The sequence below is a fragment of the Bombyx mandarina genome, chromosome 23, assembly GCF_030267445.1.
Source record: "Bombyx mandarina strain Sakado chromosome 23, ASM3026744v2".
In the NCBI taxonomy this organism is placed as follows: Eukaryota; Metazoa; Arthropoda; class Insecta; order Lepidoptera; family Bombycidae; genus Bombyx; species Bombyx mandarina.
This window is the reverse complement of record NC_143229.1, coordinates 9,496,871-9,513,154: the sequence shown is the minus strand read 5'-3', so window position 1 is coordinate 9,513,154 and position 16,284 is coordinate 9,496,871. Positions and strand designations below refer to the sequence as shown.

General features: G+C 35.9%; 1 protein-coding gene across 1 annotated transcript; it reads right to left on the bottom strand.

The window, feature by feature from the left end:
- Positions 1–7,832: 7,832 nt before the first annotated feature.
- Positions 7,833–11,443, bottom strand: Ir85a (Ionotropic receptor 85a). Its single transcript, XM_028186931.2, has 2 exons — positions 9,105–11,443; positions 7,833–8,492 (listed from the first exon to the last, which is right to left on the bottom strand). The coding sequence occupies exons 1-2, from the start codon at positions 10,383–10,385 to the stop codon at positions 7,866–7,868; spliced, it is 1,908 nt and encodes a 635-aa protein (XP_028042732.2). The 5' UTR covers positions 10,386–11,443; the 3' UTR covers positions 7,833–7,865.
- Between the last annotated feature and the right edge of the window lie 4,841 nt (positions 11,444–16,284).

Genomic DNA, 16,284 nt, shown 5'->3' with positions numbered 1-16,284 from the left:
TGTACCAATTAAGTGGGCAATTCTTAATATTAAAAAACGACTACTAAGCGTTTTAACTGACTTACAGTTAGGACTAGTTTTTCCGAACGGTTCGAATTCAGTTGGTTGTATTCTGTTTATAAACATAATTGCCCACGTGTGTATATAATATTAAATTTAATCAGATTTTTCATACTATTTGTCTTTAGTAGGAATTGGTGTTGTGGTAAAATATATACAAATTGAGGAGTTTTCAAACGAAAAGTCCCTTTTATAGAGATATTTTATAATTGAGAAGTACAATAAATCGATAATATGAACTACGGTAGTATTAAATATACAATGTTTGTTATTATACAATTCTATTAAAAAGGGATTTAATATCGATTTTAAAGCTCTTCGATTAATTTACTTCATTAAGTTGTCCCGTTTATCTTTCTTTCATTTTGAACTTTTAATATGGGTTCGTCTGTGATTTTTACAGGGTGAAATATATCGGACTTAGTTTAAATTGTACCTCTCGAAACACGATTATTAAAAAACCGAATTTATTTTCACATTTTTGTCCATTTACGACCAATCATATAAATTATTTATCTTTGTACAATTGGCCTTATAAAAAATTAAGCGCATTGACCTTTTATCGGCAAAATATATTTTCATAAATTTACACTACGAAATAAATAAACAGATTGTATTTTATATTTTGTAAAAACAATTTCGTACAAAAAAATTAAAAGATTTTATATTGCTTTTATGCCGATTGTACAAATACGTATTTTTATGTTTGATTTTTAATCCGTATTCGTAGTTTTAAGGATGTGTCGTGTTCAATGTCGTATTTAAAAAAAAAACCTTTAAGTCTTAGTCATGCCATGAAATTCCGCACGTACTCCCCGATACTAGTAGCTCTTAAAATCGTAATCATATAACTCATGGTTAGGTTGTGTTGTGGTCACATAAATATGAGAAGTAATTTTCGTCTATTAAAACAGGAAATCGTCGTTCGGCATTCGAAAATATGAATTTGGTACATTAAACAGGGTGTAATATTCGAAATTTTTTGAATTCAACCGGTTTGGGTATCTAAAGTTTTTCCTGTATACATAAATTCCCAAAGTTACATCACCGTTCTTAAACACCGTGACTATCCACTAAATGTTTTTTTTTGCTATTTTCTAACTACCTAATTGATTTACTTTGATGCACAAAGCAATTTCGACAGATATATTTTTTCCGCTTTGCTGTGTGATTATTCAGTATTCTTTCTTCTCTTGGCGGAAAATGAAATTTTCGTGAATGTCAAACTACGATTTCTAAATAAAATGTCCAGTGTGCTTAGTGGAGTTTTTTAACGTTCTCGATAGCGTGAAAGTTAACTCAGCCAAGAACATTAAGTTTGGAACAGCGTCCCTAGCGGCAAACGCAGGCAAACAAATTTGAGTCAACTTTTACGCTATCGAGAATGTTAAAAAACTCCCACTAGGCACACGGATCGTAAGATCTTTTCAATCAAGGATATCTGCTGTTGAATAGACTAAAAGTATCGAAGGTAAAATTCCCAAATGTAATAAGCGTTGAATAATTATACAATGGGTGCTGGTTGTTTGCCTTGTATACGGCCTATGGGTACCGTTGTTAGGTACGGTAATGTGTAAGATAATAAAATTAAAGTTACAAATTATTTAAATTATTAAAAATTGTAACACAAGCCTGAGGTTTCTTCCTGAGGCTTCCTACTATTTTTGGTAAACTTTTGATTTAATTTTGATTAGAAATGCTCAAATTTTTGTGGAAGATATAATAGAAAAAAAATGTCCATCATATCGCAATGATATTGTGCATCGGTTTTATCCGGGAATAACGTATTAATTTGTATTATTAAAGAATTAGACTTTTTGGCCTTCACAAAAATATTTACACGTGTACATTAATTATCTAAGTGCACATAGTAAATTACTATTTAATCTAAATGTTTAACTTGCAGTATGAACGAAGATATTATATGCCAGTGATTGCTTGGATTGTGCATTATGCAGCAACGCTTTTTTTTTGAGACAGTGGAATGTCCTACGGGTCAATTTAAGGGCACAACATGAGATGCAAAATAATAATTTGTTTCAACAGTCAAGTATGACCACGTAAAACGTAATAAGGTTTAAAAGAGAAATAATGATCGGGAAAATGGTGTGTAATGTGACCGCACAACTCTGTTTGCACTATAGAACTTGTCTGTCATTGTTTTTGCTTGTATTGAATTCTGAAAGATTTCTATAAAAACTAAATTTTGTTACACAACGTATGTTTTTACAATCGCCAATGTTTCAGATTTAATGTACATGGAACTCTTTTCAATTCACAATATGATCTCAGTTTTCTGCGCGACAAAAAATGCTTTTGTAGAATATAAGCTTTTGGTGTTAGGATTAAGATAATCAAATAATATGCATGTTAAATATAAGATTCTCCCACCATATCGTACATTTTGTCCGATTATTGTTTAGTTTCTTTAAAGGTCAGATTTTGTTATAGAATGTCTGCAGCAGCAGTTTTACAGGAGAGAAAGCTTAAAGAGAATGTTAGCTTTGTTTTTTTTTAACAAAAATGTTTTTAGTTGATCACTCAATTTTACATTAATGCTCGCAAACACTGTTGAAGTGAATTGATTTTGAATCACAAGGCTCAAGAGGAAGAGTACCCCGCAACGTAAAACAAAAGAATATCTAGATACGTCACCGAGGCCACATCTTCTCATGATTTTCAGTCATCACGCTGTACATTGCTAGTTTCAAGTTGTAAATGGCAATCGCAAAAATCAACGTCATATACAACCCAAATTCTTCATACATACACAAAGAGACCTGTTTTTTGGTTATTATTAATGTGATCGCAGGTATTGCAATTATTTTCGAATTTTTGCTGGATATTCGACAGATACTACTCTTCCTCATCTTCTTGCCTTTACCCATTGATGTGAGGTCGGCGCAGCAAGTCCTTTTCTCCATTCGGCCTATTGTTTTTTCACTACCTATGCTGATAGCCTTTAGATGCTATTTCAGCTTCTCCTTGACGTGTAGGTGAGCTCACGGGGCTCGAGCCGGGAGTGTTGCTAACACTGGCCCTAGCAAGAGCAGTGCTTCGCAGAATCTACCACCGGATCGGAAACGCGACTCACTGAGAAGATCCGGCGAGAAACTCAGTGGGCTTTCAGCCTATAATACGTCATCTCTGCACTGACACCTCGCGCATATTCCCTTTCACACAGTCCATCCAAGTCGTTTAAGACGCCTCTTCCTCACATTGCCGTCTATTTCTATACTTAGGTCTTTATGGCCGACAAATACTACTATAAAATATGTTTCAATATCACGCAGTGTAATGACGTCATTCGCATTACTTCAGCGGCCTTAAGTTCACAAACGCGATGTTCAAAGGGATCGCGTCGACCCGCACAAACTCCGTTAACTAATTGAATTTAAAATTATTTCATTTTATATTAGTATCAAAAGTAGTATTGACTTTAAAAACATTTTTGTTTGGATACCTATGTATATGTAAACATAATTCCAATGTTTCATCAATCGATCCGTGCTCGACCGAAGCTTGCGAGTAAATTTAGAGTAAGAATATTTTTGTTCAAATATCACAAAAAAAAAACGAAGTTGATTTTTGGATAAAATTAGTTTTAGTTGTTTTATTAATTTTAAGTGAAACAAGATTTCGTCGTAAGTTTTAAGTTGTATACGCTCAGAGCTGTTTAATGCCGAAGGCCGTAAAGAAGTATGTATTTGTACAATTGTACATAATTGTGTAGGGGTAATTGTTTGGGATAGTAGGAAATGAAAAACGTTGGGTGCTTGGAAAGAACGGTGCAGTGTGATATGTTTGAAAAGTTCTTAGCGAACGTTAAAAAAAAGAGGAAACTTTCGGTCTTGTAAAGGCATCACTCGAGTACATACAAACACATTTAATTTCATTAAATGTTTTATTTCAGTATGACGTGTAAACTTGAAACTATAAATTTAATGGTAAAACGGAACAAAATAATTGTACCTATATTACTTACTTGCGTATATGTGTTTTGAAGTTTATAAAACTTTTTATTTTATTTAAAAGACATACGTTTTGTATTATATTTTAGTATTTGAAAACGTAAAACCAATATGAAGATTTGGACAATAAAAATCGTCATATCATATAGGCGTACGAAGCAGCGAATTAGATCGATGGTTGGATAAAAGGTATCCAACGTGATATGTGAAGCAGAGGTTCGTGTTTTTTATAATTTAAGAGGCTTGTTTTTGGCAGTTATATTACTAGGTGAAGTGTGATAAAAAGGATGCACTATGGTCAATGTATCGTCACGGTGACGTCATGTTTCGTTGTAGCGATAATTTTGAAATTCATTAAAAGAATTACGCAGATATAATAAATAAAAAAATTAATGACTATTATATAGGAAACTTCTGAAACTATGCATAGAATGTCGTTTTGTTGTAAAGGTCAAAAGATTAAAGAGAAATTATTAAAGAGTAGAGCTGTCAAAGAAAATGCCAATATTGTGAATATGATAAGTTTATCTACACGAGACGACGTTTAGTTCTTGTACAGATGAGGCGGCTTACAAACTTATCTGAAGAGATTTATGTATCTCCAACATCGTATTGCAACTTTCCTTTGCTCATAAGGCTTACGACAAGGCAACTTATTGCAGAAGTAGGTAGTTAGGCAGTCTATTGCTCATAAGATTATTTTGATCCCGTCAAGTTATAAGCACAGCGCACCTAGTAATATGACCAGCGTTGCTCTGTCTTTCATTTAAATTTGTTTATTTTGTCTACGAATACCTACGTCGTAAAATATGTGTTTAGTTGTAAGTCGATGTTAATTGATTGTCAATTAAAAGACAAATAAAAGAAAAAACTTATTTGCCAATTTTATTCAATCATTTAAATCCTTATGCATGTGATCAATATGTGAATGTATATACAGATATGTATATGAGAGTATGATCGTTCCTACCCACCCTCACAACACGCCCTATTGTCAGTATCACGCTTTCTTTACATTCATTTTGAGATTTAATCGTTTTTTTATTGCTTAGATGGGTGGACGAGCCCACAGCCCGCCTGGTGTTAAGTGGTTACTGGAACCCATAGACATCTAAAACGTAAATGCGCCACACACTATGAGATATAAGTTCTAAGGTCTCAGTATAGTTATAACGACTGCCCCACCCTTCAAACCGAAACGCATTACTGCTTCACGGCAGAAATAGGCGGGGTGGTGGTACCTACCCGTGCGGACTCAAGAGGTCCTACCACCAGTGAACCGGATTTATGACCAACCGGATTCTAATCTTTTATTGTGGACGCCGCTCATGAACACTTGTCGGAAGGCTAATAGAAGCCAGTGCATTGGAAGTCATGTCTCTAAAGACGGTAGTGTTACAGCTTAACAATCATATGTATTAGTAATAAAATTGAAAGGACTTTTACAAATGAATACCGTCGATATGAATATTTCCAGTTTACATGGGTACGCACGAGGTTATTGTGCGAACAAACGCGAGAGCAAACTTTAAACTGCTTTCAATTATGTCCACGTCTCGCGAGAACCGAAAAGAATACACACGTATTTTGTTTACGAGAGATTTCACTACCTACGAAGGGACTGGCCATAAATACTGTTACAATTAAAAATAAACAAAATATTACATTTGATTTTGGAATCTGTCATTTTTATGATTGCTCATTGAGTTTTCTCATTTTGGCGTCAATACATTGTACAATATTTTGCGATATTAAAATGGAGTGGGGTGATAAAGAAAACCGAATCGCTGTGATTGCATTACACAAAGTAGGTATGGAGCCAAGTGCAATTTTTAAAACTCTCCATATGCTTGGTATTAGTAAAATGTTTGTGTACCGGGCTAATAATAGGTGCAATGAGACCTCCTCTGCTTGTGACAGAAAAAGATCTGGCCATCCACGTAGTGTTCGTACGAAAAAGGTGGTCAAAGCAGTAAGGGAAATAATTCGAAGAAATCCTGTCCGAAAGCAAAAGATTTTATCTCGGGAGATGAAGATAGCACCTAGAATCATGTCGCGTATTTTAAAAGATGATTAAGGACTTGCAGCCTATAAGAGACGTACTGGTCATTTCTTAACTGATAATTTAAAAGAGAATAGGGTAGTAAAATCGAAACAACTACTGAAGCGGTACGCAAAGGGAGGTCATAGAAAAAAATTGTTTACGGATGAAATTTTTTTTACAATTGAGCAACATTTTAACAAACAAAATGACCGTATTTATGCTCAAAGCTCTAAGGAAGCTTCCCAATTAGTCGACAGAGTGCAACGTGGGCACTATCCGACTTCAGTGATGGTTTGGTGGGGTATTAGCTATGAAGGAGTGACTGAGCCATACTTTTGTGAAAAAGGTATCAAAACATCGTCACAAGTGTATCAAGATACCATTTTTGAAAAGGTAGTGAAGCCCCTTAACAACACCATGTTCAATAATCAAGAATGGTCTTTCCAGCAAGACTCGGCGCCAGGTCATAAAGCTCGGTCTACGCAGTCTTGGTTGGAAACGAACGTTTCGGACTTCATCAGAGCTGAAGACTGGCCGTCGTCTAGTCCCGATCCTAATCCGCTGGATTATGATTTATGGTCAGTTTTAGAGAGTACGGTTTGCTCTAAACGCCATGATAATTTGGAGTCCCTAAAACAATCCGTACGATTGGCAGTGAATAATATTCCCATGGAAAGAGTGCGTGCCTCTATTGATAACTGGCCTCAACGTTTAAAGGACTGTGTTGAAGTGTGTTGCAGCCAATGGAGACCACTTCGAATAAGCTTTTTATACTTTAAATTGTTTTATATTTATGTATTAAGCTAACACACTGTAAAAGTAATAAATGTCATTTGCAATAGAATTTTTTTTCCTTTGTTTCAGTATTTGTGGCAAGACTAGGTATACCTATGGTGGTAGGTAGGTCACGCACGGAAAGCACAATTTTCTTGTCTATTTAATTGTCTGCCGGGAATTTACGTTTTCGAACTGTGGTATAATAGCCATTTCTACCTATCGTCTCTAAATTATGACAATAATAAAAGAGTCCTGTCAGTTTCGTAGATAAGAACACTAAACGATTTCACTGAGACTGGATTCAAAATATCAAGGCAGTGTCGTAGGTACCGGTTGATATTTATGCGGCTACGTAACTTAACGTTAGCAATGATTAAACGAGTTGAAATGACATTAAGTGCACTCAGGTCTTAGTTTTGTTCATGGTCGTTGACCCCGAGTAAATGAAGGCTACATGTAAGATCAATTACAGATGTTATCTGGCCGTTACAAAACTGCTCCCGTTTTTGTATTATCTCGAAATTCATATTCAAGCTTAGCGTGTCCTTCTGATGAACTTTTAAATTCTAAAGTAATTATTGAACTTTATCATAAGTATTAATGACGTGGTCAAGTTAAAACTCAACAGAGCGTGAACATTAAATAATACTTTAATTTAACTAATATCCTATCCTATTCTAATAATACTTTAACTAATATCTGTAATATAATTCTCGTTTTGTACTTATGAATATTAGTGAAATTTACATTCCCATCCATTTTTATTCGCGTTCTGTTGTTTGCTGTGCGTTCTTACACAGTTTTAGCTGTTTATATTGAACCTTTACAAAGTTCTAGATACGTGTAAATGAAGTAACATATAAACACTATGGTACTCATGGAGTACCTATTATCTTTGGGAACTTCCCTAAAATTAAAGCAAATAAATAGCGTGAACGTTACGAAAAATAAGCGCATTTCAAAAACTTAGTACATACGTACTTAGTTACTAGCACGTGTCAGTGGTAGATCCACTAATTACCTTTTTTTTGTAATTGTGAGTACCTATCAAAAGCATGTAAAAATACTTCTATTATAAAAACTATGGTACTAATTAAAAAACCACCAAGTGTCACCAAAAAAACCTCGTAAACATTGGAAATGCTCAACGGCTTCCTCTCTTTGTTTTCTGCGTCGAGCGTGTTGCGATTGTAATTGTATTCTTCTGTATCCGTCCAATGTTTCAGTACACCGTATTGGCTTAATCGATGTAGTATGCTTTCTAATATAGGTTTGAATGGACTCCCATAACGCAAGCAGAAGACCATTGAGCACGGGACAGGACATTCGGCTACGATATGAAACAATTTTCTCCCGTTTTTCATATTAGCCGGTTTCCGCACTATGTTCTCAGCTTCAGTCCTACGCAACAGCACAGCGTACTGAAATTGTCTCTCGTCGATGAACTTTTTGATTTTTTTGTCGCTGAAAATTTCGATACGGTTTTTTAAGCTTTCGTAATGCTCCGAGTACAGACTTGAATTAAAGATTCCAAAATCTCTGTTGTGCACTCCGAGGGTAAGATTGCTTTTCACAAGATCATTCATAGTATTTAGGTCTGGTTTGTATCTTGGATAAGTTATTGCTGATGTCAATATTGCCTGAAAAGATACCAGAAATCAGTTATCATAAAATACACATATGTATTTTTTCTTATTTTTTAACTTTACATTAAACAGAATTAGTAATACTACTAGGTATTTGTAGTCGACTTAAAAACGCTTGAGCTCGCAATATGCTCGAAATGTTATCGGGAAGTTAATTGATTCATCAATAAGGGTCGCCGCACATGGGCCACTAGTCACATCCACAATCGCCGCCATTTGAAGCTAGAAGCGACTATAAAAGAAGCTGACGCGCGCGACAGCCACTTGTGGTCCATGTTGGACATTTGCCGTCGGTGGCTGCTACTTTGTTTAACGCGTACTTGCAGTATCATAATGGACTTCGACGAAGAAATGAAGGGAGAGAGGGGTGGGGAGTCGCGTGAGTGGCTTGTGTCGGCATTTTGTGGCCGAGCCGACCACTAGAGGCGAGCAGTGGCGATTTGTGGCGTGTGGCGACCACCGGCGTCTACAGGGTGCGGCGAAAATGTGTGAAAACAACAGGAAATAGGCCGGTGGCTGCGTGTTGTGGCTGTAGCTGTCGGTCCGTGTGCGGCGACACTAACACATTTTGTTAAAGAACTAAACTTACGTAATAAATTTACTTACATCTATGACGGAGTTTATAATAAGCGAATAAATGACAATAGCCAAAGTAATGCATCTGAATACAGGACCAAAGAATTTTATTTCTGCAGTTTGTCGCAGGAAACATTTTAGGATGTCAATCATTACAGAACCAACAGTTTTCTTATCTTCGATTTTCATTAAAGTTTTCTCAATCTTTCGAACGATGAGCGCGATGCCAACGAAACAAATTGCAAAGCAAATTAGGGAAATAAGGAGTTCACTCGTTAATAAATTTAACACCGTTGTGAATGTGGATTGTTTATCTGATTTTTTCACTATGAAGCAAAGTTCGTCCTGTGTTAATGGGTATGTGGTATCAATGTAGCCATAAAAGGAATTTTTCAAAATTCTAGAATTCAATTCCATATCGGAGTATCCATCAATTAAATCTGACGTGGCTCCCGTCGCTGTTCCGTTGTCTAGCAAATCTCCCACCGTCGAACCGTCTCTAGGAACTAAAGATTTACAAGTAGCGTTCAATTTGTCGATTACAGTTTTTGCTAGATAATTTTTGTGACAACGTATCGGACCCATTTCGTCATCAAGATATATCGTTCTATAAACGCTTAATCTCAATTCGTGCCCGAAAAGATTCTTATACTGTGAATTTAAAAAATCGCTTACGTCTGAGACGTTCGTAATGTCTCGTATTTCGTCAAAAAACGGATTATAACTGTACGCTCGTAACTTATGCGACCAGACCATTAGGACAGAGTTTGTGATACTCCTGCTCCACAATAATTGAAAGTGCATTTTAACATTATAAAAGAAATAGCTGTCTATTTCAACGGGAATGTTTACGACAAAAATCACAGCACTTCTTGGCTGAAAAACTCCAGTGCGTTTTAAAGATTCAACTGCTTGCTCGCTGTCTTCTAAACGTAAATTTTCCGATGTTATAATGTAAACGGTTTGACCGTGAATATTGTACTTCGGCTTGAACTTTGCCCTATCGTTTCGAGGGCAGGTATTTACGAGCATCACAGGATTTCCATTACCGTAATTTTCGGTATATTTAATTATTCTGTTTTCCATGTATGAAAATTCACAAAAGGCAATGGTAAAATACCACTGCTCAAATGAATTATAAATATTGCTAACAACTTCAGAAGCAAATATTGCTTTTGCGGATGTTTCAGAATGGTAAGTCATGATCTCTTGATAAAGCTGGTTAGTTTCATTAAAACATGTTACGTCATGAATTAAAATAAGTAATGTTAAAATTATAAGTATATTGAAACTGCGTGTGTTGCGACTCATGTTGAGAACGGAACTGCGAAGTCTAGGGTGTAGCTATTACATGTTTATATCATTAGTGGGCATGTTATCGTATAGTTATTGAGTGCAATAAAAGCACGTCAATTAAGGGTCGGTAGGGAAAATATTGCTTTTACTTTGTGCTTCGATAAATATTTGATGTCCTAGAAACTTAATTAAACTTCATTCAACGATAACGATTTTTTATGAGGTTAAAATACGTTAAAATACGTGACGAGTTTTTATTTTTATTTATTGCTTAGATGGGTGGACGAGCTCACAGCCCACCTGGTGTTAAGTGGTTACTGGAGCCCATGGACATCTACAACGTAAATGCGCCACCCACCTTGAGATATAAGTTCTAAGGTCTCAGTATAGTTACAACGGCTGCCCCACCCTTCAAACCGAAACGCATTACTGCTTCATGGCAGAAATAGGCGGGGTGGTGGTACCTACCCGCGCGGTCTCACAAGACGTCCTACTACCAGTAAAGAGTTATGATACCACAGAGATCTCGAATATTCCCAGTACGCAACAGAATCGTTTTCGAAACCCAAAATAATAATATAATATATAACATAAAATAATAATAATCCACCCGAACGGAAAACGTTTATTATTTGTTTGCCATTTAATTTTGTTGATTTTTTTTATAATTAGGATAAACAATACAAACAAACAATTTATAAATTCCCTTGTTCGTTCTAATAAAGCCTTAAATATATTAGGTATCCATATGAATATAATTAATTAAAAAAAATATAAAACTTGTCTTCCGTTCTTCCTTTCTGATTATAATCCTCTTCATCGCAATTCATTAAATTATTTGTCGCCAACTGTTTGTCGGAGACTTATTGATCGTTGCCTAAGCCTTCAATATTTGAAAACAACATATTATGGTTTTAAACCATTATTCGCTCAGTTTGATATTATATCAAAGGCCAATCAAATAAACGCAGTTCTAAACGGTCCCGTCAACGAGTGCACATAAAAGGCCGCGGTACGTGAGGAATGGCGATGTCTCGTGAAGCTCACCACCACCAGAAATGATGACTACGATCACCCTGGTTGGTAGACAGCGGTTTGGCTCTGCTCCTGGCATTGTTGAAGTCCATGGGCGACGGTAACCACTTACCATCAGGTGGGCTGTATGCTCGCCGGCCTACAAGGGCAATAAAAAAAAACCCGCCAAGAGTGCAAACGACAGAAGAAAAATTATATATCAACACAGATCAATCAAAAAAAGGTGGTCATTGCCACCGGTATTTATCAATCAAACCTTGTTACGATAAAAAGATGGCCATTACAAAAATTTAAAAAAGAATATGACAACACCATTTCCATGATATGATGTTAAAAAATCTAGTACGTAAGTGTGTAATCGCATGCAGTTTATAATCCATATTATTGTTATAATATTAAAGTACATAGAATCTACGTAGGCTTCCCTTTGTTTTTTTTCCCATGTTACGATTGCAAACGACTTTATGACTTCGTATTTTGTACGCGGTGTACAATAGCAGTACGATTTTCCAAAAACGTCCGACAGCAATCTGCTGATCTCAACCTTCGTGATTGATTTAAATAAGCGCGCGCCCAAAGTTAATATGTGGAACAGTCAGAGCAGTTAACCTCGACTTTTAGATGGCGTCTTTCACCTATACGTTAATGATAAAGGGATTTGCGGATATTAACGAGGCTTTAAGATTATTTTATGTTTTTTTTTATTTGAATATTATAGTTTCGTATGTATACCTACGAATTTTAATAACGTGGAAAATTACGTAAAGAAACCGTTATGGTAGTGATTCTGTGGCTGTGACAGTAAGACAACAATTTCTAAATGAATGATTCACTATGTTACTAGGGATAGGATTGTGCGTATTAGGCGACTGCCAATTGGACAGTTAATCTACGAATGGTCGAATCGAATCACCCGGGTACCGGTTATAGATAGTTCGCTAAATACCCACATCTTATTGACGGAATGCCAGTTCCAAAGCGACTTGGACGCTAGGAAGCACATCCTCGCCTTAGCGTAACAGCGTAACGCTGTGACTTCGCTCAATAAGGCCTGGACCGTGGCCACGAGTCATGAAAATACATGCCCGTCTTTTGTGACTTCAACATTTTGCAAAAGAGGGCGTCGGGACATGGGAGATCAGGCGTCACGAGTACGGTTTTTTTTCTACCTATGCTGATCGCCTTGAGAGGCTATTTCAGCTTCTCCTTGACGTGTACGTGAGCTCACGGGGATCAAACCAGGTGTGTTGCTAACATTGAGCCTAGCAAGAGCAGTGCTTCTCAGAATCTACCACCGGATCGGAAACGCGACCCACTGAGAAGATCCGGCGAGAAACTCAGTGGGCAGGACGGATTTTGTCAGATTTCCGCCCTCTTCTATGTGGTTATAGACTTATAGGCTACCTACAAAGTCAGTGTTTTTCGGGCAGGGCAGGATAATGATATGATCCTAACTTTTTGTATTTCAAATCAACACATAAATTTGTCTTTTAGGCACTTCTTTGGAAGGTTCGATGCACGCCCCAACACATTTAGACAGATTTACGAATTTGTCTTGAATGAACTATGATTAGATATATGGTCGATAGAAATTATGTTTTATTTTCCGAAAAATTATATGGTTATAAATTATGTCCCTTTTTGCGCTTAATAATGCTAAACTCTACAAATACTTGAATATTTTACGCAAATATAATTGAAGATTCTGTTAAAGAAGACGAAACAAGTAGAAAACTTAATAAAGAAATAGCGTTGTTGATTTGAAAAATTAATTTGGAATTCACTCCCAAATTCGTATACGTACCTTCATGTATTCTATAATCTTTTACTTTCTATAACACCCGCAGGTAATCCAAACTCCAACATCGAATCAGTATCCTGTTGAGATTACCGGTTCTATTAATAAGTGCTATAAATTACTAATAATAATTTAAGCAAATCACTAGCATAAGTACTAGTTGAGTTGCGAAATTTTTAATGGATGCAAAGATTAATACAAGTTATCATACCGATTCAAAGTGTTGGAGTATTGAGCATGTTTCTTTGACAACTACATATTTACGTCAAATATTAATCTATATATTAATACGTGAAGCAAAAACTTGGTATCCCTTTTTACGAAAATTGCGCGGACGGAGGAGTATGAAATTTTGCACACTTATAGAGAATATAGAGAAGAAGTGCACAATGCTAATATTTTTTTTAAATAATGCATAAAAGATACATTAATTCAATAAAGAAAACATTACACACCCTACATACCATGTATTTGAAGCACACACGCATGCATACTATTTATTGTTAAACTTTTGTTCTTCACGACTGTTGTCAAATTGCGAATAGATTAAATATTATTTGTCTTTGTTAATATTTTCTATAGTGTAGTCTTGGCGAAATTTGTGATTATAGAATTATAAAATAGAATCATAATAGTGTACAAACTTACAATTCAAATTAATTATAGTCGAATTTCGACTACTGCGGGACCTCTAGTAAAAATAAATGTTTGCGTATTTCTTTATATAATCAATGCCATTAAAATTATAAATTCGTTTGTGCACTCGTACTGTATTAAAACGCGCTCTATAGAAGATATAATAATAACATTATAGTAATCGTTTATTTTACTTATAATCTCGCCTTTTTTATTTTCATTATATTATTTACGACAGTCCGGATAATATCCAGTTTTAGTGGTCACGGCCGGCTATTGTGTTATGCGTAGACATTTTAAAAGTCTGGAACAATTTAATGACAATAAAAACGCGAGATTAAACCGTAAGTCTAAGAATAATTAAAAAATTACGTATACGATTCGTGACAACATAAGAAAATGGTGTTGTTAATTTTCCTCAGAACAAACGAAATATAATTCCGTTACAAGTCATTTTCATTAACAGCAGCTGTTTAGGTTTTGGATCGCTTAGCCCTGTGTTAGGTAGGAAAACTGTATAATGGCTCATAGATATATGATTTGTTTGATCCAATAAGCTGTACCAATGTACTTCATTTCTTCTTATCCTTATCCCTCTACGTGGGGTCCGTGCAGGATGTTCTTTTTCCGGTCAGGCCTATCTATCATACGACCTCTCTTTGTTCACACCCTCCTTTCGCATATCCTGTTCTACACAGTCTATCCAATTATTTTTAAGACGCCCCCTCCTAAACCAATATTCGTGTTGATTGGAAATTATTATTGTTCCTACTGGTATTAATGTCAGAAGTGTTAAAGCAAACGTTACGCCATTACTGAAAACGCCTTTTTACTCAAATGGGTAGCGAGCTCACGGCCCTGGTGTTAAATGGTTAACGGATCCCGTAGACAACAACGTAAATGCCGCCATCCAGCTTGAGAAAAGAGATCTAAGACTCAGTTTTATGGTAAAAAGGCTGCCCCACCCTTCAAATCGAAACGCATTACGGCTTCACGACAGAAATGGGCAGGGTGATGAAACCTATCAGTGCGGGCTCACAACACGCCCTACCACCACATTCGAAATGGTTTATGAGATTGACGTGTTTAAGCTCACAGTCAAGTGATTTACGACTTTGTTCTGACCCTAGACAGTTCAGACATAGTTTTAGGTCTTGTGGTCCTCGAAAGTGCACTGAACCAAGGACTTTAATAAAGAAAAATTAGTTCCTAAATTAGGTGCCCCTGTTTTAAGCTATGTTTAATATACTTGCTTGTTTGAATAGGTAAACTTCCACCCACATTTCTATCGAGCCGCGATTAAGGAAATACATTAGTCCTTGATACGCCGACGTTACTGGGTATTGCCAATTTAGTTTTTGTCTGTTTGTTATATTAAATAGGCAGTAATGGAATACCAATTTAAGATATGTTTGACAAAAAATAATTACTATAACACAATTTCGAAAATACTCGTATTTGTGTGCACTCAAACGATTGATTGTATTATTTTCTTATATAGGATTTCATAAGTTATAAGAGTATAAAAGCTTTTCTGGTACAGCTTCGTGTATGTTTTTTTGTTGTCAAGGTTCCGTAGTGATATGTCGATATATGGAATCCTCAGTTTTGTCCGGTCATTATGAGCAACAAAAAAATTTTTAGGAGATAATAAGCAATATGAATTAGTGCTTTCAAGACAACATGTATTAAATCCAGCAATATGCCATATAATCAGTACTCAGTACTCACATTAGAAATTGAGACTTGAGCTATGTGGGAGAGTAAGTTGAGGATACGACTACTTCGGATGGAGAAGGATAATGGGAAAGTAGGCAGGCTTAGCAATAGTAGGGGATCTAAGCAATCTACGCGATAAAAAAAAAAACTGAAATATTAATACTGATACGATACTGATACTTTAAAAATTGAGACCATAGAACTCATAGTGAGTGTAGTATGTGAGTCCAGAGGGGCAGGTACTACTACTCTGTCTATTTTGTGTCGTGAAGCAGTAATGCGTTTCGGTTCGAAGGGTGGGACAGCCGTTGCACTGTAAACAAAAAAAAGTTGATACCTTAGACGAATATCTCAAGGTAGGTGGCGGCATTTATGTTGTAGATGTCTATTGGCTCCGGTAACCACTTAACTCCAGGTGGGCCGTGAGCTCGTCTACCTAAGCTATAAAAATAATAATTTTTACACCATTGAGGATAATTTTTCAGATGATCCCGTTATCCGTTACTTTTTTTATCATGGCACTACCCGCTACCAGAGCAGACGAGTACGTGTACTGTTTCTAACTACTTTGGAGAACAGTACGTCTACAGAGATAATTTTGGCCTACTATAATGAAATCCTCGCAATATCTCTATTGCTGTAACAAATAACATTGGATGCTCTTCTGCTTTTTAAGCAATAAAAATGCTATTATATGCATTTATCCTAACTATCATTTGCATTTTA

Coding starts and splice junctions, on each gene's coding strand:
- Ir85a (XM_028186931.2), bottom strand. CDS start 10,385: ATGAGTCGCAACACACGCAGTTTCAATATACTTATAATTTTAACATTA. Junction 8,493..9,104: donor TTATAAACTCCGTCATAGAT/GTAAGTAAATTT, acceptor GTATCTTTTCAG/GCAATATTGACATCAGCAAT.